The 22,069-nt window shown below is 43.7% G+C and overlaps 1 protein-coding gene across 1 annotated transcript in view; it reads left to right on the top strand.

Annotated features, from left to right (window-relative positions):
* LAMA3 (laminin subunit alpha 3) overlaps nucleotides 1-22,069 on the top strand; it is a 245,708-nt gene that overhangs the window by 84,292 nt on the left and 139,347 nt on the right. The window contains exons 11-13 of the mRNA XM_055324044.1: nucleotides 1,256-1,318; nucleotides 5,941-6,075; nucleotides 20,425-20,562. Of these exons, the coding sequence (XP_055180019.1) occupies nucleotides 1,256-1,318; nucleotides 5,941-6,075; nucleotides 20,425-20,562 (336 nt within the window). The remainder of the gene's footprint in view (nucleotides 1-1,255; nucleotides 1,319-5,940; nucleotides 6,076-20,424; nucleotides 20,563-22,069) is intronic.

The following is a 22,069-nucleotide window of genomic DNA, read 5'->3' as shown; positions in this document are numbered from 1 at the left end:
GAGGCAGCACAGACATGGGGCCATGTAGGCTGTGTTCACATGAAAGTGTTTGCAAGAGTTTAGAGAGCAGAATTTATATGAGTACATTTCATAGTCTTATTCAAGGTTGATGACTAGGTTGGGTTGACCACCCCAGGAGGTCAGAAAGGTCACATACTGGCAATTTTGACTTAACAGTAATCCATGTGTGTGATTTGTCTTCACAAAAGAACTTGGAAGAAGTGTCAAGGGTACCAGATGTCCATTTGCACACATGTAGTGTGTATCAGTGTTTTGGGTGGCTGGGGGATGTGTTTCCCCTTTCCCATTCATTGTACTATAGGCCAGGTTATCACCAGCTCCCACTACCCTCACTGCAGTGACCTAAGTGAATATCTCAGCATCTCCAAGAGAAAAAATCCCTATCTGGCAGAAACACCATAAAACATGAAGCAGGAGAGTCTGGAAACAGCCCTACAAATTGTAACAAGAGTCATGGTTCTTTTGGTTTGCTAAAGCATAAAAACTCTACTTTTGTGTTAGGACAAAGAAACACTGTTTCAACTATCTCCCTGGCCCCCAATTGCTGTACTGGTTCTTGCATTCCCAGCTTTGTAGGGTGGGCAGAGCATAGTGGGCTGTGGAGACATTCGGGTAGGACTCAAGTGAATGGGGTGACTTTATATTCTGGCTCACACCTGCCGTCCCAGAGAATCATTAAGCTAGCATCCACTTTCACTGTCCAGTATCTTAGTTTGGAGGATAAATTATATCATCATCTGATTTTTAAAGAAACCAATTTTTAAGCCCAAACACAGTAACATTGAATTGAGGCTCAATCAATTTACAAACTGTAATTATTGCATACAGTTTGAACAGAAATTGTACTTGCCTTTTTAGTGACAGAAACCTGAAACAATCTTATGGCATAAATCACATTTTAGAGGGAAAAACTTAAAAAATTTTTTTAAACTTCTCAATTTTATGTTAAAAAAACCAATAAAGATGCTAAAGAAACCAAACTCATTCCTGCTTAGACTGAGACATATCTATTCTGAGCACAAAATATCCATATCTGTTCATTTAATATGCAAATCAGAATGTCTAATCAGCCTGGTTTCGGTTGCATGTTCAGTATAGCAGTTTTGCCTTTCTCTAAATTAGGCTCCACATGCTACTTTGCACTGAGTTAGAAAGGCTTCTTTCTAGTTCATGCAACTTAATATTTTACTGTCTCCTTAATCTTTCTCTGTATTTTTTTAAATGATTTTTCTAGGAATTCCCATTTTCCCTGTTTCTACTCCAAGTCCAGAAGACCCAGTAGCTGGAGATATAAAAGGTAATTATCTTGTCTTTTGGTTTAACTTCAATGGGAACATTGTGCTCTGTATTATTTTTCTATTTCCTATATCTGCCACTATGCCCAAGTTCAAGTGGTCCTTACTGGAGCCTGGCAGGTGCCTTGCAGGTGTCTTGCAGGTGTCTTCTGTCTCAGTTCCTTGCCATTCACCATTGTCTATGCTACTCTGTCTTTTGTGCGAATGCTCCCTGATTAAGGAAACTAAACAGCTTGAATTGTATGTCACTTGCTTGTTCAGAAACTTCCAGAGGCAGTCAGTTGCCTACTGTCTTGTTTGGGTTCTATATACAGAGACCCTGAGAAAAGATTTGAGCATAAGCAGTCGATTCTGGAGGTGATCCCAGGAGACATCAGGAAGGGGGTGATTCAAGGAGTGAAGGGAGCTGTTACGAAGATGCATTAGCAAGAAAGGCTCTCCTGTAGCACCTGGAGCTCCATCCCTGTAGGCATAGGAGACAGCATAGAACTTGCTCAGCATTATCCCAGCTGATGGTATAACTTCAGTCACTGGCCACTGATGGAGGGCTTATTCTGGGGCATTAACTCTTTGGCTGAGGAGCTCCCATAGCCAGATGGGTACCCCTGTGCAGACAGTGGCAGAGATATGCAGGGAGCAACCTTTTGGGTAGAGAGGTGAGTATCGAGGGGGTGTGGGTGCTACACCTACCTCATCACTCATTCTGCAAGTGCTTTATGATCACCAGTTATGTGTACAGCACCATTCTGGCTGCTGGGACTTATAAGTGAACAGAACAGAGAAAAATCCTCAGCTCTCCTAATAGCTTATATTCCAGGGGGAGGAAGTCCTATGATAACAAAAATAGTATATAAGCCACTAAACAACTGAAATCTCTAATATCTTAGATTATGATATGCAGGGCTGTGCACAAGGATGCTCCTTTTAAGGGGGAGCTTTTCACATTGTAGGCAGAAGCTAACCCATGTGAGGAGTATTCTAAGTCTTGAGGTTTGATTCTGGAGTTGGCAGCAGTGCCCTTTGTGAGCCCATAATAGCACAGGCAGGAACACACATGCTCAGGGAGGCACACTGCTCCAGCAGAAGGGCACACCACATGTGCACAGCCTATGACTGTGCCCCATCTGGATCATGTTCACCTCACCCAGTGAGCTTGCTTCTCACTCCTCAGGGTGCCAGTAGCAGCCTGACAGTCACATACTCATCTCATTGTGGAGAGGTAGTGCTAGGGGTGTGTGTGCACATGTTCCCCTCGTCTGGGTGTGTCCAGGGTGTGGGTGGGCAGAAGGGGTCACAAGTCTCTGGAGAGTGCTCTTCCACAGAAGATTTCCATTTCAGCAACAATATGGCATCTCAAGAGACGTGCTGGAGAACTGGTGTTTGGCCATGAGTGCTGTGCAGAACATAAGTCTGGGAGAGAGGTGGGGGCATGTGAGGTTTGCAGATTTCAACAGGGTTGTCAGGGGGGACCTCCTGAAGAGATAAGCAAGGACTTGAGGAAGGTGAGAGGTGAGCTCTGCAGGTATCTGGGGACAAGCATTCAGACCCAGGAAAGAGCCAGTGTGAAGTCCTTGGGGTGCATGCTGGGGTGTTCACTGAACAAAAGGGAGACCAGTGTGTGAAAGTGGAGTGAGCACAGGCAAGAGAGGTAAGGAAGGGAAGTGCCGGGGACCAGATGGCAGGGCCCTGTCAGCCACTGCGAAGATTTAACCTTCCATTCTCAATGAGAGAGGAGCCATGGGCAGTGTGCACAGAGAAAGGACATTGCGTAAGGAACTCTGTGGCTACTGTGTTGAAAACCAGTTGGAGGCAGAGAAAAGAGGAAGAATGGAGATGCCCTGGAAAGCTATTGCGATAATCTATGATGGAGAGACGATGGTGGCTCCGACTCAGGAGGTGGCGGTAGAGGTGACAAGAAGAGGACAGACTGTAGATATAACCTGGAGACAGAATCAACAGGACCTGCCAGGGGATGGCTGACCTGAAAGTGGGTAATGAGAAAAAGGCCCCTTCAGTGACTCCAAGGCTTCTGGATGGAGCACACAGGAGGAAGAAATATCATTTGTTGAGATGAGAAAGGCTGCAGAAGACAAGGCAAAGTGCAGGGCTGGGGAAGGAGCAGGTTGATGTGGTGATGGGAACTTAGGGACCCTCTCTTCTGGCTGTTCTTTTTTTTTCTCTCTATGAGATAAGGATCAAAGTCAGGGCAGAGAGTGAGGTTGGAGAGGAAGCATTGGGGTTAAAGAGATAGAAGGTATGAAAGAGGTATCCCAGAATGTGGGGGGGAGAGAATGGACTTGGGGAATGTCATAGGATTTGGGGGCAGCACCGAGAGCTCACCTGAGGCCAGGTAACGGGATCCAAGTTACCTTCCTACTTTCTTTCCGACGTGTGCCCTATGCACACCCTGATCCTCTGACCAAACCACGGTGCTCTATGTCATTATGTGGAGTATTGTCATTAGCCTTCACCAAGTACTTGGTCACTTGAGGACAGCAGCTATGCTTCTAATTCCTGTAGTATCTATCCTACCCATAGCCAGCAGTATCCTGTCCACAGTGGCTGCCTGCAAATGTTTCCGTAATGTTTGTTCATTGACTAGAATGGAATTCTGCCTTTGAGACTTGGTTACACCACATCTTGGGCTTTCTTCCACAAGAATGTCTTAGATCTCCCATTTACTGGCTGTGGCCAGGAATCCTTTTGTTATTCAATTCCTTATTCCCCCCAAGTAGATTGGTGGCCACTTCAGGAAGAGAAATTTAATTGAACTTGAAGGGATGTTCAGACTTCTGTTACAAAATATAAGGGAAGCCTTAGAACACCACCTCAAGGAAAAGAAGTTTCAGTGAATGCAGTGAGATCTGTTTGGGGATTTGAATGCATGGATATATCACTTCAATTTGGTCTTTTATTGTTGCATTAGGCCCCACTTCGGGGTCTAGCTCCCAGCAGTGAACATTAGAAGCTGAAACATCTCCGGGCACCTGGGTGGCTCAGCCGGTTGAACATCTGACTCTTGGTTTTAGCTCAGGTCATGATCTCAGGGGTGTGAAATCAAGCCCTGCCTTGGGCTCTCTGCTCAGTGGAGAGTCTGCTCCAATCAATCAATTAAAAAAAAAACCCCAAACTAAAAAAAAAAAAGAAACTCAAACATCTCAACTGCCAGAAGATGCAGAACACTGGCTAATACCGAGCACCATCCCACCCCTGAGAATTTTAATTCAGTAAAGCCCATTTGTATTTCATGTTTCCATGTTTTCCAATACACGGGGCTGTGCTTTAGAAACCCTTGCTTTTACAAAGTAGAAATTCCTCTGTAGCACCCCAGATACTAAGCTAGCTTTTCAGGATGAAGTCCAGGCTTATATTTTGAACAAGTTTTCCAGATGATTCTGATGTATGCTCTCTTGTTGAGAACCACTGCTCTCATTACTGGAAATCCCATTTAGTGGTCGGCAAACTTTCCCCCCAACAGTTAGATGGTAAATGTATTTGGATTTGTAGGCAAAGTTCAAATACTCAACTTTGCTGTTGTACCAGGAAAGCAACTATAGACAACATGTGCAGGAAAAAGTCTCGGCTGTGTCCGGGTAAAACATTATTTCCTAAAACAGAGGTGGATTTGGTTCTCAGGCTATAGTTTACAGATTGTGGGTTTATATCAGAATTTCTGGGTTTAGGATTCTGTACCTAGGCAATTGTATTTTACCAGGAAATTCCAATGTGCAGCCAAGATAGAGAACCACTTTACCAGAAAACCCATATGCTCAGTTCCAGACAGGATGACTCGAAGGAAAAAGGTGCAGAGCAGTTTTGCAGATCTGAATGTTTTCAGGTTTTTTCATTGTATTTCATAACCTTGCATATTATCAGGGTTTTCTGGGTCTGAGAGATCATTTATATCCACTTAAGATTTATTTCTAGGATGTCAGTGTATAGTTGACACATCTTCGAGGGCTTCCTTTGAAAATGACAGTGTATGCAAAACATAAACTCTGGCCTATAGGCATGCACACTCTTTTATGCCTCCAAGTTCAAACAAAGAGTAGGGACTGGTGAAACAACAACAGCAGAGATTATACCTAGAAGACTAAAGCAATCTGGGGATGATTCTGTAAAGTTGCCCACATAGCCTGAAGACATGGGTGCCCAGGAGGTTTCTTGACAAATATCATGAAAAAGGTTTGATTCCCCAGGTCACTTTATAATTAGCTACTTGCTTTTGCTGGAGCTTTTAGGTCAGTGTGGTTGGGGCTGGAGGATGGGAGCTCAGAGGTGGGGGTGACAGCCGCTGGGGGGGGGGTGCTTTCCTGCCTGTGTCCTTCTCCAGGCCAGGCATATCATCTGCTTGGCAGAGTGGGCCACTAACTGTTGTCATGGAACCCATCAGATAAGGCTTAAAGATGAACAGGCCAATCCTGAAATCTCAGTTTGGAGGTTCCATTGGATACCAGTAGATGTTTCTTAATGGCATCTCCGACCTTTTCTTCCTATTTGTTTATTTCCCTTTAATGTGTAGTGTTTTAGGTCAAGAATGCCTAGAAACCATAGATAATTCATTATCTATGTTTCTATAGCAGAAACTTGAGACCAGGCAGGCTCTGAGAGTCTCTTCTTGCAGGGTGCGACTGTAACTGGGAAGGCGTTCTCCCTGAAATATGCGATGCCTATGGAAGGTGCCTTTGCCGCCCTGGGGTCGAGGGCCCTCGGTGTGATGCTTGCCGTGCGGGCTTCTACTCGTTCCCTATTTGCCAAGGTAAGGAGGCAACACATCGCATGGTGATCATCAGGTCCTCGATGTAAATTTCCTCTTGAGAAAACGCAGAGGCACCTGCTGGTACAACTGTGTGGCCTGCAGTTCTGTGAGTGACCCCCTGACTTATATATGTGTGTTACATGTGACTGTCCCCCTACCTGGGCCATGTCACCCCCCTTCTGTCTTTCCCGCTCTACCCTTCCTCCTCCCCTGTGGTAAGCACATAGGCTCTGGAGCTGGCTGCCTGGGTGCAAATCCTGACTCTGGAAAGGAGGTGGTGGCTGAGCAGTGTTTAGGGAACTGCCGGGCATTCCTGGGGACAGGGAGCAGGAGGCATGAAACCAACAAACTTCTCCCCAGTACTTGTTCTGTGTCCTAGGATCTCATCCTAGTAAGAGTCACTGAAGGAGATGGAGGGTGGGAAGAGGAGGTGTCTGACCCAGTCGCTAGAGCAAAATAGGAGTGTTGTAAATGTTGGGTGAATGAGAAAATGAATGAATGAAATTGCTCAAGGGATCCTCTGCTTCCTCTCCATCGCCTGCCTGCTGCTGTTCTTCCCCCAGAAGGGAAAGGGAGGGACGAAAAGAAGAGAGGATTATCAGTGAGGGCTCAAGGCAGGAACTGAACACCACTCCAGGTGTTATAAACAGACAGGGACTTGCTCTAGGTGCTTGGGTGCTCAGCTAAGTTGTGAAGGGCTGGAGCAGCAGGTGCTAGGTGGGGCTTCCAAGGAGGATCCCAATAGAAAGGCTGAGTGTTAAGCTCAGATTTCCATAGTGTAGCCTGAGAACAGAAGGACTGCATCCTGATGCCTCCACAGCCACCTCTTGGTTCCCAGGAAGCTAGATGGGGTTCAGCCGTGGAAAAGGTCAATAGGTGTGGGAAGGCAGCTTTCTCCTTACTTCCACCTTTCTAGTCTCACTTGAGTACTTCTTATTTGCAAAAACCAAGTTGGCATCCAGACATCCAGAACCCAGCTCCAGGAGAATCTGGGAAGTGCTGTTTTGAGCTTGCCAGCCCCTGAACACAGATGGAGGCTAGAATCAGTCTTGAGCAATCTCATCTGCCAGGTCAGCCACGCTAGAAAACCATGGAGGTGGGTGCAAGCAGGACCACCCCTCCCCACTCCCAGAGCTGGATGCTAAAGTGGTGAAGGATCAGGTTCGTAGTAGGTATCACTTAGGCCAACCAAGTTGCTTAGCCGCTCTGCTTCTCACTTGCCTCATAATCGTGCAGGTTCCAGGTGGCACTGACTGTGAAACTCTTGGAGGCCTGGGGAGCACTCTCTCACTTGTATGGAAAAAAAAAAGGCTTCCTTTCCTTCCTGGTCCCCTGGCGTGCCCTGTTCACAGACTCTATCCTTGCCCCCTGCTTTCTCGGCCTTTGCCACTTGGAGCCACAGAAGCTCTCCCTCAACCAGAGGAATTCAGTGTTAGTTGGAATGCCCAATACATTTCCTAACAGTTTGGGCGATTCTCACGATTGAATTGTGTGAATCATACTAGAGGCAGATTCTGCACAACTGGCTCCATGGTCTGGCATGGTAACCTCATCCTTGCTCGTGATATTGTTCTATGGAAAGATATCCCAAATCATGAAGTTTTGCATAAAGGTTGGCAATGATTACATTTTTATTTTAAGCTGGAGACCCTGTGTCATGAACCCATGGGAGGGAGAGGGCAGTGGAGACCCTACATTTTAGATGTCCATGAGGGCCCAAACCCAGAGAAGCTTATGGTACCAGGAGGCAAGATGATGAGCGGTGAAGACAAGGTCCTTTCACCAAAAGCAGAAGGGTTGGGGCCACCAAGTTGTTTATCTCATTCCCCTCCTGTAACAGGTAAGCATTTTCTAGCTGCCCTTTGTTTTGCTGACACTCTCCCAATTATATCTTAGATGTAAGAAGTTTGGAGGCAAGGAGTGGACAGTGTCTCATGTTGTTTTTGTAATAATCTGCTGACATTCATATTAGTTCTGTGTCAGCTGCTATGCTCATAATTGGAAGGATCCCAAAGATTTTCTTTGTTTTTTTTCCTCCTTACCAGCCACAACTCCAGACTCATTCTGCTAGAATGAATGACAAATATTCCAATCTAGTCATTCCCTTGGGCAAGGCTGTCCGACTGGGCCTTTGTATTTGTGGATACCAAGGTGAAAAGTAATACAATATTTTAACAATGCTCTTTTCCACATTTCTTTACTACTAGAACTAATTAGTTTTAAGGCAGGGAGAAAACAAAAAAGTGTATTTAGGACAGAGCAGTGGGAGGTGGGATACCCAGAATGATGGAGTAAGGAGTTCAGTGGGACGTTCTCTCCAACAAAACAAAACTTTAGCTGGTAATAAATTTTATTTTTTATTATTTATTTATGATAGTCACACAGAGAGAGAGGGAGAGACACAGGCAGAGGGAAAAGCAGGCTCCATGCACCGGGAGCCCGATGTGGGATTCGATCCCGGGTCTCCAGGATCGCGCCCTGGGCCAAAGGCAGGCGGTAAACCGCTGCGCCACCCAGGGATCCCCCTTTAAATAATCATTTAGAATCTCTGGAAATTGTCCTAACAGCAAATGAAGAAACGTTTATTTAAGAAAATCTAAATATCAGTAAGAACAAGTCTGTGACATTTGGGCTCCATTAGCCCCACCAGCCCAACTCTCTGTTGTAGAATCCCTACCTTGGGCATAGAGAGCCGAGAAGATGGGAGTTCTTTTTCTTCTAAATTCCTGTTCTGGGGCTACCTTTTCACCTGAAGATGGACAGGCTGCTGGCATTTCTCATTGCCCCCTGGCCTGGACTGTCGGTGTTCTATTTGAGGCAGGGTGAGCAGAGAGGATCCTATCTTCTCTTTCTCCACCCTGCCCACCTGTATGGTGGAGACTCTACACCAAGCACTGCAGACTGAAAATACAGAGTCTAATCACCCCAATCCCCACTAGCTCATAGAGTGGAGGTCCTAAGCCAGGAGAGGCAAGCTGAGACAACCAGGAGCTACTACTATTCCTATCCCCAGTGCCTGCTTGTAGAGCAGGGCTGTCACTCCAGGAAAAGTGGGTCCTCATCTTCAAGTCTGGTGGTCCAGTGGTTCTGCACAGCCAGAGGACAGGTAGGTCATAATGATAATGATAGAGTTTGGAAGCTCTGTCTGAGGGAATTATTTTAACAGAGGGTGCCAAAGGGTGTTGTAGAAAACAATGTAGATCTTGATGTACAGCAATTACAAGGAGGCTGGTAGCTCTGATACAAACATAATGGCAGAGCATTCAGAAGTTTAATAGAGAGAAGCAGAGGAATTTTAGCCAAAAGAGCCCTTCTGATATCACAGATAAGTCTGCGGGTTGGAAAGGTTGTGTGCATGTAACTAGATTGCACCTATTCAGGAGTCCAATCAGACAGGGGGAAGACTCAGAAATATCCCCATGTTGTGCACAAATCCATTACCATAGGGTGGTAGCTGCACAGGCAAAAGGGGTTTAAGCACAATCTCTAACCAAACACTGACTGAGCAAGCTGCTCAGACACAGGGTAACTCCTAAGGGGTCAGGCTTGAAAATGATACCATCATCATCACTGGTTATCTAGAACTGTATGGTGCCCAAGGCTGTGGCCTCTCAACAGCAACCAGAGAGGAAAGATCCAAACTAATAGTCCGTGGCTGAATGTAAGGGGGGGGGGGAGTGAATTCTCCAAACTGTGGGAGCAGCCTCCAAGCTAAACACATATGCAATGGGAAAGGATAAAAAATCTGACTGGCCAAGCAGAACCTTCAATCAGCAAGTTGCTTGTACGGACCCAGGGGTGGCACTAAGGTGGCCAGGCCAGAAGATAAACACAAGGGGGAAAATCTGAATAGGATCATCAGAGGCTGGATATTGGAGGGGAAGTAGACCTTGCAGAACTAGTTCAGCCACATCATTAAACAGCCAACCAACTAAGCAAATAAAAAACAATCCTGGTGGTAGCCAGAGTTGCTACACTGTGTTACCTAGAATGTCTAGCTTTCAAAAACAAAAAACAAAAAAATGAAATATGCAAAGAATCAGGGAAGTATGACCCATACACAGGTAAAAAGCAGCCAATAGAAACAGCTTTTGAATGGGCTCAGATGGTGGATTTAGCTGACCAAAATAGCTGTTATAAGTATGCAAAGAGGTAAAGGAAACCATGCGTGATGAACTAAAGGAAAGGGTAATGATAATGTCTTACCAAATAGAGAATATCAATGAAGAAAGAGAAACTGTTTAAAAGAACCAAATGGAAGTTCTGGAGTTGAAAAGTATAATTGAAATGAAGAATTCACCAGTGGGATTCAATAGTAGATCTGAGCCAGCAGAAGAATCAGCAAACTTGATGACAGATCAATAGAGATTTTTCAGTCTGAAAAACAGAGAGAAAAAGAATGAAGATAAATGGACAGAGCCTCAGAGAAACATGGGACACCAAAGTACACTGACATCAATGTAATGGGGGTACTGGAAAGAGAGGAAAGAGGAAGGGCCAGAAAAAGTAAAGAAATAATAGTAGGGGCACCTGGGTAGCTCAGTCAGTTAAGCATCTGCCCTTGTTTTATATATATATATATATATATATATATATATATATATATAATGCAAATATACTATCTTTTGTAATACTTACTATTATGGACTGATATATATATATATACTGCATCTTCTTTATCCATTAATCAGACATTTCACAGTTTAAATGTTGAAAGACAAAAAAAAAAAAGGTCTTGTAAGAGCAAAAGAAAAATGACACAGTCCCTGCCAAGGAATTTCAGTTAGAATGTTAACTGACTTCTTGTCTGAAACAACAGAGGCTAGAAGGCAGTGGGACCACACATTCTAAGAACTGAAAGTAAAATTTTTGTCAACCAAAAATTGTATATCCATCAAAATTATCTTTTGATGATTCCCAGATGAACAAAAGGAGAATTTGAAGCTAGCATACCTGCCTTACAAGAAATACTAAAGGAAGTTCTTCAAGGCTGAAAGCAGGTGACACCAGACAGTAGTTGGAATCCACCTGCAAAATATAGATGTTGGTGAAGGAATTAGGTAGGTGTATTGGTCAGTTTGGACTTCCATAACAGGATACTACAGACTGTGTGGCCCAAATGACAGGAGTTCATTTTCTCATGGTTCCAGAGACTAGAATTCTAAGATCGGGTTGCTAGAAGATTGATTGTACTCCCTTCCTGGCTTGCAGACAGCTGCCTTCTCCTTGTATTCTCAGATGGCCTTTCCTGTATGTATGGGTTGAAAGAATGAGAGAGAGAGAGATCTCTGATATTTCTGCCCTTTCTAAAAGGCAGTCTGGTAGGAATCAGGCTCCACCCTTATAATCTCATTTAACCTCAATTACCCCCTTAAAGGTCCTATATCCAACTACAATCACATTAGAGGTTAACATATGAATTTGAGGGGCACGTAATTCAGTCCATAATAATAAGTATTACAAAAGATAATATATTTGCATTTTTTAATCCTTTCTTGTCTTGATTAATTTTAAAAGAAGTTGCACAAGACTGAACACATACACACACACACACTCATATGTATGTATGTTGGGGGGCCTATAACATACATAGCAATATATACATGCCTGTGTCATACATAAATGTAATATATTTAACAATAATAGTGCAAAGGAGATGAGTGAGAACAAAGCTGTGAATTAGAATAAGGAAGTGACATCAAATCTATGGCAAGAAATGAAGAGAGCCAGAAAGGATAAATAAGGAAGTTTATTAAGATACTCTATACATTATATGTTCCCTCTTTTCTTCTATTGGCCTCTTTAGAAGATACGGATTATATAAATAATTTTAACAATATATTGTTGGGTTTTGACATTTGGACATAATATGTATAGCAATAATAGCACAAAAACAGAGAAAGAATGGAGTTACATGGAGTTCCATGTCACTGGAACTAAGTTAATATGAATCTGAAGTAGATTCTGATAAGATGTATTTTGTAATTTCTAGAGCAACTAGTAACACAATAACAAAATAATTAAAAAGTTGTTAAAGGAAGTAAAATGCTACACTGGAAAATATCCATTGAATGCAAAAGAAGGCAATAAAAGGGAAACAGAGAAACAAAAAGACATTAGACATGTAGAAAAATGCAAAATGGCAGAAGTAAATCCAACTGTATCATTAACATTAAATATGAGTGGATTCTACACATACCATCTAAAGATATTAACCCCAATGGATCAACAGCCTAAATGTAAGAGCTTAGCCTATAAAACTCCTAGAAGAAAGCATAGATATAAATCTTTGTGAGCTTAGGTCAGTCAATAATTTTTTAGATTTGACACCAAAAGCAAAGGGAACAGAAGAAAAAACAGATACTAGACTTTAAAAACCTTTGTGTTTCAAAGGACACTATCAAGAAGGTGAAAAGACAACCCGTTGAATGAAGGAGAGTATTTGCAAATCATGTGTCTGATAAGGCACAGATATATAGTATCAAGAATATCTAAAGAGGGATGCCTAGGTGGCTCAGTGATTGAGCATCTGCCTTTGCTCAGGGCTTGATCCCAGGTCCAGGGATTGAGTCCCACATCAGGCTCCCTGTGAGAAGCCTGCTTCTCCCTCTCTCTATGTCTCTGCCTCCCTCTCTGTGTCTCTCATGAATAAATAAATAAAATCTTTAAAAAAAAAGAATATCTAAAATGCTCTTACAACACTCTAATTAAAAGACAACTTAATAAAAAAATGGACAAAGAATTTGAATAAATAGTTCTACAATGGACCAATAAACACATGAAAAGATGTTCCATATCATTAGTAATTAGGTAAGTGCAAATTAAAAGCACAATGAAATATCATTTTCTATCCCTATAAAGGCAGGCAGGAACAGAAGTTGGCAAGGATATGGAGAAATGTGAGCCCTCATAAATGGCTCGTGGGAATGCACAATGACATAGCCAATTGGCAAACAGTTTTGCTATTCCTCAAAATGTCAAACCTAGGGTTACCATATGATCCAGGAAATCTACTCGTAGTTATACAGCCAAGGATAATGGAAACATGCAACCACACAGTAGCTTGTACACCAATGTCCACAGCAGCATTAGTCAGAGTAGCCAAGAAAGGGAAATGACCTGCATGTTTATGAGCTGATGAATGGATAAATAAAATATAGTCTCTTTATATTATGGCATATTATTGGGAAAAAGTAAAGTACAGACACATGCCACAACTTGGATGAATCCTGAAAACATGATGCTAAGTGAAAGAAGCCACATATTGTGTGATTCCATTTATATGAACTGTCAAGAACAGACAAATTCACAGAGACAGGAAGTTGATTAGTGGTTGCTTAGGGTTGGCATGGAGGTGGGTGAGGTTGGCGGAGACAGAGCAATGGAGATTGACTGCTAATGAGGATGGGGTTTCTTTTGGGGGGACAAGAATGGTTCTAAAATTAGATTGTGCCGAGGGTTGCACAACCTTGTGAATACATTAAAAAGCACTGTACATATTATATGGATGAGTTGTATAGTATATGAATTATATCTCAGTAAACCTGTGTTTCAAAAAGATAAGGAGTTGGAATCCAACACATGAAAGCAGGATATTTTTCTCTCCAGATGCACTTCAGCCTTATTGCTCTGTAAATTTGCACCCATCTCTCCTTGTATCTTATTTACAACAGTGATAAAACAATATGCATTAGAATTTTGGAGTTACAAGAAATTGAAATTACTTATTTTACTGCAACTCATCTGAGATCCAGGGGAAGCTAGGTAGTTGCAGAGTGATGAGTAATATCCTGTTTCTTGACCTCCACCCTGGTGTACCTTCAGGAATTATATTCTCCTTCATATCTGCAGCACCTAGAGGTCCCAGGACCTCAAAAAGCGCGAGCACTGTGCTTCACAGACTGCAATTTTCACACGGCAGGTCACCATCCTCTAGTGCATGGAGAAATCAATTCAGTGAGTTTGGACCAGCATTAAAATGAAATAGAATAGAAACTCTGCATTATAAGCAGCAATAGAAAGAAATGTTTTGCAAAGTTATTGTTGTTCATAGTTACATATTAATAAATATCCTTGTTTCCTCATTTTTATCTGTGTGTGTGTGTATGGTGTGTTTATTGAGTTACAGTGTAAAATTTATATGTTACTATGGATGTAGCTAAAAAAATTTGAAAGCTACTGTGTTAAGTAATCCTGGAGGATTTTGTCTTTGATTCTGAGTAGTTGGTCACTTTGCTTTTATTATACTCTTTGGCTTTGTGGCTTCAGATTCTCAAATAGTTACTGTCTGAAATTATGGCGTATTTGGGTGAATTTAGGATCTCTCTTTCACCTTAAAAGCATTACTCAGTAGATTGCAGTAGTCATCTGATAAATCGATTTCACCTGTGCCAGTGTACATTGCATAATTCCTTCCTAAATCTGTTTGAGATGCAAGAGACCACTCTGTCTTATCTTTTTACACATTGTCTATAGGACAGGTAAGGTCCAAAGGGCATGAAGAACTCATCCGAGATGCACACCTTGTTTCCTCTTTAATCCATAGTCTTGCCTGAAACCCAGCAAGCAGAAAGGAGGGTATAAATAAAAATATCCTGGGATTTGACCTTAAACTGGGTTTTGACTTAATGATTGTTCTCTTACCTAAGAGAGTGCCGAAGAGCCCAATAACTTACTAGCATGTTCATCTAGGTGCAGGGGATAATCACCAGCCCTGAATGAAGTTGAAAGGATCCAAGGGATTCAGTTACAGCAGGAGCTATGCTTTTTTAATACCCCAATTATATGACATTCAGTTGCACCTTCATGTAGCTTAATTTACCATAGTTTTTAAAAAGGGACTCCATGGTTCACATACTGCTTATAGGAACTGTGGTTATTTTTAAAGCTCTGCCTATTTAAACATAGATTTCTATAATAAACCTCAAACTCTGGTCATTTTTTCCACTTAAAAAGTGACTGTTTTTAAACATAGTCTATCATTCTTTGAACTGTAGTACAATATTATTCCATCTAGATGGAATTTGGTTATCTGGCTCATGTATCTGGAGCAAAAGTGAGAACCAAAAGTAAGACCCTCAACCCCTATTGCCTCTGTAAAGTGAAAAAGCATGCTTCCAAAGATATGTGCTAAAATCCATGCATTACACCGCTAGAAGAATCCCATAGACCCTGTCTTACTTATGCCTCATTTAAAAAAAATAATTATGCTAAGTTTGGTTGTTTTCTAAGCCACACTCGTGGTGAATTAGAAACATACAATTAGAAGAGAGGGAAATATTGCCAAGGCAACACATTGACAGTAAGGGAGGAAAGAGAAAAACAGACGAGAAACTGAGGAAGTATAATAGCTTGGCACCATTTGATGAAGAGCAAATAATCCTCCTCAACTCAGGAGGTCCTGAGGATGTCACTGTTAGAATAAGGAAATGAGTATCATAGTAATGGCTCTGGATCATGATGTAGTGGTGAAATTACATCTGAATAGCTATTTCAGGAGGAAGGAACATATATAATACATTTTAGTAAGAGTGCTATTTAGTTTTAAAATGAAAAGATTTTGGTGATTAAGGAGTCAATTTTGACTCTATAGTTTCATGTGACAGAAAACTTAACCTAAACTGGCTTAAGGCAAAAAGACTTTATTGGCTGTAATTGAATAGTTCAGGCATATTTGGTTTCAGGAACAGATTAATCCAGGGGCTCAAAAGACGTCGGCAAGTCTGTTTTTCTCCATCTTGCAAATCTATCTTGTAGATTGGCTTCATTTTTAGGTCTCAGGTGGTAGTAAGGCGGTAGCTGACACTTCTTAGACATATGTTGCTATGGACTGAATTGTATCCCTCTCAAATTCATGTGTTGAAGCCCTAACCTCCAAGGTGACTGGCTACATTTGGAGTAAGGAAGTAATTAAGGTTAAATGAGGTCAAGGTTGGAACATTGATCTGATAGGATTAATGTTCTAAGAAGAGACACCAATGAACCTTTACATACATTCTCTCTGCCATGTGAGGGCACAGGAGGAAGGCTGCTGTCCGAAAACCAGGAAGAGTCCCTAGGAACCGATTCTGCTGGCACCTTGATCTTAGACTTCCCAACCTCTAGAACAGTGAGAAAATAAATGTCTGTTGTTCAAGCCACCCGATCTATGATATTGTTACGGCAACTGGAACCGACTAAGACATACATCCTTTCAGGTTCAAGTCGAGGGAAAAGAGCATGCTTTCCTCCAGGTCAAGGCTGTTTCTGATTGGATCATGTGTCCATTCCCGAACCAACTCCATGGCTGTGGAATTCTGTGTCCTGACTGGCCAAGCCTGAGTCTCCCCACATCCAGGGAACTACAGTGAAGACCATTGTCTGAACAGCATGGGTGGAGTAAGGGCTAGACCTACTCCCTACCCCCAGCCCCACCCACTCCCCCACTGCAACATCAGGATGCCATAACCAAAGCAGGGTGGCAAAACTGTGAGTCGGTAAAATTGTCAGCTCTCTGAGAAAACCTAGTTCCCCAAAGAGTCTAGTCCCATAAGAGATTAGAAAACCTCTGAGATTTAACTGTAGCATTCCCCCCCCCCAAGAAGATGACACCTGACATGAAAACTCTTTAATCTGCTATTGTACATAATGCAACATCCTTGTGTTAAGTGATAGAGTCTGGATTTTTAAAAAATATTCTATCTTCTTGTTTATATTTTTGGTATGGTTGGTTTAGAGCTCTGTTTCCAAAGGTCTATCAAAGTCATCTTAGCTTAATGGCCAAAGGCAAACCATGGAAACAGGAGACTGAGAAGGTGTGCCGAGGGCTGCAGAGAGGGACGGAGGGTGGGGGGGGGAGCAGCAGGTGCTCCCTGGCTCCCCACGTGAATGTATGTGCAAGCCTCTGCTGGATTCTGTCTGTGGTTCAAAGTCATGGCTCAAGAGGAGAGAAAGGCTCACACAATGAGGCAGAGGGGTATGTACATTGTGTATTCTAGTCCCATTCCAGTGAGAGAGAAAGCATGGTTCAGGCTTTGGAACTGGAACAGGGTGGTGTAGGGGGAGCAATCTCTTTAAGCCCTGTCTCGGTAGCCCTTGCCAGACAGAGTACATCCAGCCTCAGAGGAGCCTACCACCACCACTCTTTTTCAAGTTTTGCAAGAAATGCACCACCCACCATATTCCTGGCATGATGTCGGCATGCATCTTGAAGCTTGTGGTTCCATTGGGACCACTACGTTCTGGAAGAATGATGTCTCTCCTCTTGCTCTATCCTTTTTCTAACAGCTTTTGTGTTCTTTTTAAAATTTTCCCTTGGGGGCGGCTTTGAGGCTAGTGGCTAAAGCTCAGACTCACTAAACTGATTGCTTGGCCACTGAACTTTAGAGTAAAATCAACATGACCCCAAAAGCTACATCGGATGGTCCAGTATATTCTAGCCAAAAAAATGTTCTTATGGCTTTGCTCTATATTATTTCAAAGATTTTTTAAAAATCTTCTTGAGAAGGAACTCTAAAATCCTTCTAAGTTCTTGCCAGTTGTGGTTCTGCATTCATGTTTTGCATTAATTTAATTTGTTCCAGACTTGCCTAAGTACAATGCTGTATTCTTCTCATTTTAATTCTGACTCACACAAGTGCCCTGCAGTTTTTTCATAGGTGAAAGTCAAATCATAGATAGGAGACCACACTGGATAACTGTCTTTACATGTTTAAAAATTGTGTTTACATTGATGTCTGGTCACCTCTATCTTCAACTACAGCAACTACTGTAATTCTCTCAGTGAACTTGGTCATTTGAGGGGTTTACTCCCCACTTTTCCTCCTCCCAATACCCCTCCCCCCTTTTCCTCCCATCCTATTCCTTATTCCTGCTTTCCTCTCTTTCATATTTCTCCTTCTCCCTCTCCCTTCCTTTCCTGGTACAGTTTGCTGGGCAGCAACTAGTCAGCACTTAGAATAGAGCCTAGGAGGATGTGGGCTGTGGAAACAAGTGGTCCTCCCATGACTAGGAACCAAAGAGGCGCCGAGTGCAGCTGACCCCAAACCTCAACCACACGGACCTGACCCTTGGCCAGGAAATGTCCCCATTGGGGTTTGCTGTAGTCCTTGGGAGGTAGTGACAGGTCTTTCCTTAGAAAACTCCTCTAAATAGGTTGCCAGTGCAAGATTAACCTCCTTCTACCTGTCAGCATAGTCCCATGAATCAGACAAAACTAGCCAAGAGAAGAGGCCATGTGGCTCCAGCTAATGGTGGTTGGCACTGCAGGGCAGGTTTAGGGCTGGGGACACTCCCAGGAGACCCTGCCCCACTTTTCTAGGAGGGGAAAAAAACCCTAGGGCTGAGCATGGGGAGAATTCCAAAGCCACGTTGGGTGAGACTGGGTCTTGAACTGACCCTTCACTTCGTAATTCAGTTTTCACCTGGGAGAACATTGAGGTGGTTGGTTAGAAGAGACCCGAGGACTTTCTGAAGATTTAATCTGCTCTATGCCCTGTTAACCAGAGAGGTGGGTGGTGACAAGTGGAGCTGACTGTTGGCTTTGTGGCTTTGACTAGAGAAGGTGCCAGGCTGCTTTTCCAACAGAAGGAAAAGCTCCAAGTCCCGGGCGCAGTAAGATGCAGTGTTTACCTTGTGATTTACATGGCATCAGTAGAGCCCCACCACACCCCATGAGCTTGTTTACTGATGGAGAAGAGGGTGGCGTTACCCATACAATACCTGCCTCCTGGCAGGGCTGTAAGATTCAGTAAGGGAATGTGTGCCAGCAGCCTACACAGTGTGGACCTCAGGAAGACTTCAGGCATTACTTATTCTTTCAATCAGCAAATATCTATTTGGCACTTACTGGGTCCAGGGCTGTATGTGATGCTGGAAGCCATCGAAGGAGCACAACAGACACACTCCGTGTCCCTTTGGAGCTTTATGGTCATTATTTTTTATACTCTTTGGGAGTAAAAATGTCTTAAAGCTGAAACAATGAGGAATAGATGGGAGGTAAAAATACTCCCGAAACTTCCAAGAACCTGGACCGATACACCGAGCAGCATGAAAATGTTTGTGAGACATTATAGTATTTCCAAGAGGGTCTGCTGTTGTTGAGGTTTGGGTTTGGAACTTGGCAGCTGTCACTGCTACCTGGATTGAAATGGGACCTGTGATGCCAGATTGAGTAATTCATGATGTAAAACAACGTATGTGCTGGGTCTTTGTTTTCACCTCTGGAGGGTCACTGTGTCTCCTGAGGCTCCGTGGACAGCCTCTGCGGCCTGAGGAGCCAGGGGCCATGTCTTCCACATTATGTTGGTTGGAGCTGCCACTGCTGGGCTGCCCTAACTGCCTGCCAGTGTTTCCTCATTCACTTTCCTTTAAGACAGAAATAGCAGAAAGCTTATGTTAATCAGGGCTCTCCAGAGAAACAGAACCGATAGGGTGTGTGTGTGTGTGTGTGTGTGTGTGTGTGTGTGTGTGTGTGTATGGAGAGAGATTTATTTTAAGGAATTGGCTTACATGATTGTGGGGGCTAGAGAGTCTAAAATCTGCAAGGCAGCCTGGTGGGCTACAGACCCAGGGAAGGATTGATGCTGCAGCTCAAATCCGAGGGCAGAGTTCCTTCTTCCTTGGGACTCTCTGTCTTTCTCTGAAGGCTTTCAAATGATTGGATGAGGTCTACCCTCATTGTGGAGGGTGATCTGCTTTACTCAAGGTCAACTGATTGAAATATTAATAACATCTTTAAAAAAAACAACTTTCACAGCAATATCTAGAGTGGTGTTGGCAAAATATCTAAGCTTCATAGCATAGCCAAGTTGGCATATAAAAATTAACCATTGCAGAACCTAAGAACATTTCCTCAATAATGAGCCCCTTGGTAAGTACATGATCTCTGCAGGTAGGCCCATGAAACAATGCTGACCCAGATGGCAGTAAGAAACCAGAGTCCTTGTCCCGCTGTCTGCCAAGAGCAGGCTGAGTGGCATTAGCATGTTTCTTCATTTCTCTTACAGTTTCTTGGCTGCGGTGGGGGCAAGGGAGGTGCTTCATATTATGTCAATAATTCCCTAGCTCCTCTTCCGGATTTTTAAGCTCTCTGAGGTCAGGGAATGTGTATTTTTCTTAATTACCTCTACCCCCACATCTAGTCCTGGTGCCACTGAACATAGTAGGCCTTCAATCAAAGTCTGCTCAATGGATGAATATGAAGTAGGAGGGTGGAATAGTGGTAAATGCTCTGGTTTGGCCATACCTACTGTGCCTCTCTGAACAAATCCTGTAGCGGGAACTTGCATTTGGGTTTCTCTGGCCCACCACCATGCTCTATCCAGGTCCCATATCCCACAGTCCTGGTCTGACTGATGTCTTTTCATTCAGCCTGCCAGTGTTCAGTCCTTGGCTCCTACCAGACGCCCTGCAACCCAGTGACGGGACAGTGTGAATGCCAGCCGGGGATTACAGGACAGCGGTGTGACAGGTGTCTCTCAGGAGCCTATGATTTCCCTCACTGCCAAGGTAGGGAAGACATCAAAATGCCAGAGGGTGGGTTGTTCTCTGGTATGTGTGCAGCCCAGACAAGCCCAGGGGACACACCCCTAGTCACCCTACACATTTGACCCTCATCTGCCTGGTTCCTCCCTGAGTTTGAGTCCACTGAAAATGCATGTATCAGATACGCATCCTCAAAGGAATCCAGAAATGACTTATTCCTAAAAAAATTTTGTTAATTCCCAGGTGTTCTAATTTTTTTAAAAAGATTATTTATTCATGAAAGAGATATAGGTGGAGAGAGAAGCAGGCTCCCTAAGGGGAGCCTGATGCAGGACTTGATCCCAGGACCCCTGGATCATGACCTGAGCCAAGGGAAGACACTTAACCACTGAGCCACCCAGGTGCCCCCACGTGTTCTAAATTTATACTTCTTGGTTCGCATGTCAGTTCTCTGTGTATAGCAGTATGGCAAACGTGAACCCCTTTTAGCTACACCAAGTGTTCCTTTACCCCTTCCCAAAGCATCCTGGCTTCTCTCTGGTTCCAGGCTGACAGCACTGATGCTGGTTGCTCCATAATCCCCTGAGGGGTGATTTTAGTAGGTCCCCTTGCTGGAGGGCAGAGCAAGACCTTTTCTGTGTTTCTGCCCCTCTCTCCTCACTGCTCTGGCCTCCTAGGGGCATTGTCCTCACATAGCATGGGTGCAAGGGGAAGAGGGTGACCTAGAGCCAAGGGAGGAAACACTGTCACTGTCACGGGGCATCCTCACTACTTACCCCTCCCCACTGATAGGAGCCAGTGAGAGAGTGGGAGACGGTGCAGAAGTAAGATGCCCGTGGAATCTCCCTGTGTTCTCTGGGGTGCGCAGACTCCAGTGCTAAGGAGCTCCTGCAGCTGCTTTAGAGCCTCTTTCTCTGTTGAGAAGAGATGTTTGAGGAAGGCTGCACCAGACTTTCCACTTGGAGAATATGGTTTTCTCTGACTCCTTCCTGCTCTTGGTAACTCTTTGAGTGTTGCCATCAGAGCTAAGTGAAGACAGGGCCACAGCGCCAACTTGATTCCCCAGAACTTTACTCACCAGTATCCTCAAGAGACCAGGTTTTCTTGCCAGTAGAAATTGTAGCCGGTAGCCAGAGGGGGCAGTTTGCTTTCGAGAAGGCCTGAAGAATCCCAGAGTGCAAGGCTGTCCTGGGTGTGTCTGTTCACTTCCAGTGGGCCAGGAGTGGAAGGAAGCATTGTGGTTTCTGGGCAAGGGGTGTGTGTTGGGTGGGCACACACAGTGCGACAGTCACAATAAATCCTCCAGAGCCAAATGGCGGCAGTGGTCAGCCTGGGCAGGAGCCAAAGGCAGGGCATGGCCAGGTTGAAAACCAGCGAAGAGAGGGAAGGATGTATTTACTCTTACGGAAGAAGGAATGTGAGGAAACATCAAAACAGAAAGAGACACATGAAGTCATCAAAGGACAAGCTGAAGGAAACAAAGAGGAGACAATGGCAAAATGTCTAAGGAAAAACTTAATGAGAAGACCAG

This window comes from Nyctereutes procyonoides, unplaced genomic scaffold (assembly GCF_905146905.1).
Source record: "Nyctereutes procyonoides isolate TBG_1078 unplaced genomic scaffold, NYPRO_anot_genome, whole genome shotgun sequence".
Taxonomy (NCBI): Eukaryota; Metazoa; Chordata; class Mammalia; order Carnivora; family Canidae; genus Nyctereutes; species Nyctereutes procyonoides.
The sequence above is the reverse complement of the archived record's forward strand: the minus strand, read 5'-3'. Positions and strand labels throughout refer to the sequence as shown.